The 1,285-nt window shown below is 73.4% G+C and overlaps 1 protein-coding gene across 1 annotated transcript; it reads left to right on the forward strand.

The window, feature by feature from the left end:
* Positions 1-430: 430 nt before the first annotated feature.
* CPNE7 (copine 7) lies at positions 431-1,269 on the forward strand (the record flags this gene model as incomplete). The annotated part of the gene is made up of 3 exons (XM_085317344.1): positions 431-718; positions 814-888; positions 1,195-1,269. Coding segments are annotated over exons 1-3 (438 nt in total), but the record flags the coding sequence as incomplete, so codon positions are not given.
* Positions 1,270-1,285: the final 16 nt, after the last annotated feature.

Here is a 1,285-nt window from a genome sequence, read left to right on the forward strand (position 1 = left end):
CTAGATCCCTGCTGCGCGGGATCGACTCCGCGCGCCAGGGCCGGGCGAGCGGCTGCAGCCAGCGCCGGGCTCCGGGCCCGGGTCCCGCTCTGCCGGGCTGTGCTGTGCCACGCCACGCCGTGCCGTGCCATGCCGTGCCACGCCAGGCCATGCAGCCTGTGCCGCGCCGCGCCGTGCCGGCTGTGCAAGGGCAGCTCCGAGGGGGCGGCCCGCGGAGGGGCCTCGGGAAGCAGCACGAGCAGTTGGTCACGGCAGAAAAGCAGCCGTGTGGGGCGGCCCCCCGGCATCCAGCCCTTCCCGGGCGGGGGTCCCCATCGCCCCCGGTGGGAGAGTGTCCCTGTCCCCATTCCCCCCCACCCCAGCTGTGCCCCCGTCCCAGCTGTGCCCCCGTCCCAGCTGTGCCCCTGTCCCAGCTGTGCTCCTGTCCCAGATGTGCTCCTGTCCCCGCTGTGCCCCCCAACGCTGTGCCCCGGCCCTGGGCGAGCGCTGGTGGCACCAGGGGCCCGTGGGAGCCCCACGTCACCCCACCTTGCAGGTGGACCGCAGCGAGGTCATCAAGAGCAACCTGAACCCCGTCTTCGCCAAGATCTTCACGGTGGACTACTACTTCGAGGAGGTGCAGAAGCTGCGGTTCGAGGTGTACGACAGCCACGGGCACGCCGGCGTGGGCACGCACGACGACGACTTCCTGGGGGGCATGGAGTGCACCGTGGGGCAGGTGGGCGCCGGGGCGCGCGCAGCCCGGGGCTCCCGCAGCCCGACCCGGCCCCCCGGCGCGCCCGGGCTGACGGCCGCTCTCGCGCCCGGCTGCAGATCGTGGCGCAGAAGCGGGTGACCAAGCCGCTGTTCCTCAAGTACGGGAAGTTCGCCGGCAAATCCACCATCACGGTGAGCGGCCGAGGCCCCGCGCGGCACCGGCGCTGGCGCTGGGCCGGGGCGCGAGGGCGGCACCAGGCTGATGCACGTGTTGGTGGCACCAAGCTGGGACATACGGGTAGCATCAAGCACGGGACACCAAACTGGGGCACGCTGGTGACACTGGGGTGGCACCGAGCTGGGACACACGCGCGGCGCTGAGCCGAGGCACGCGGGTGGGGGGCACCCCCCGGACCAGCCCGCAGCCCCCCGGGCTCCGGGGCCCCCCGAGGACCAGGGATGGCGCGTGGCAGCCCGCGGTGCCGCCTCTGCCCGCAGGTCATCTCCGAGGAGATCTCGGGCAACAACGGCTACGTGGAGCTCGCCTTCCGCGCCAAGAAGCTGGACGACAAGGTGAGGGGGCCAGGGC

The sequence above is a fragment of the Rhea americana genome, unplaced genomic scaffold (genome assembly GCF_003343005.1).
Source record: "Rhea americana isolate MKP2758 unplaced genomic scaffold, rheAme1 scaffold_499, whole genome shotgun sequence".
In the NCBI taxonomy this organism is placed as follows: domain Eukaryota; kingdom Metazoa; phylum Chordata; class Aves; order Rheiformes; family Rheidae; genus Rhea; species Rhea americana.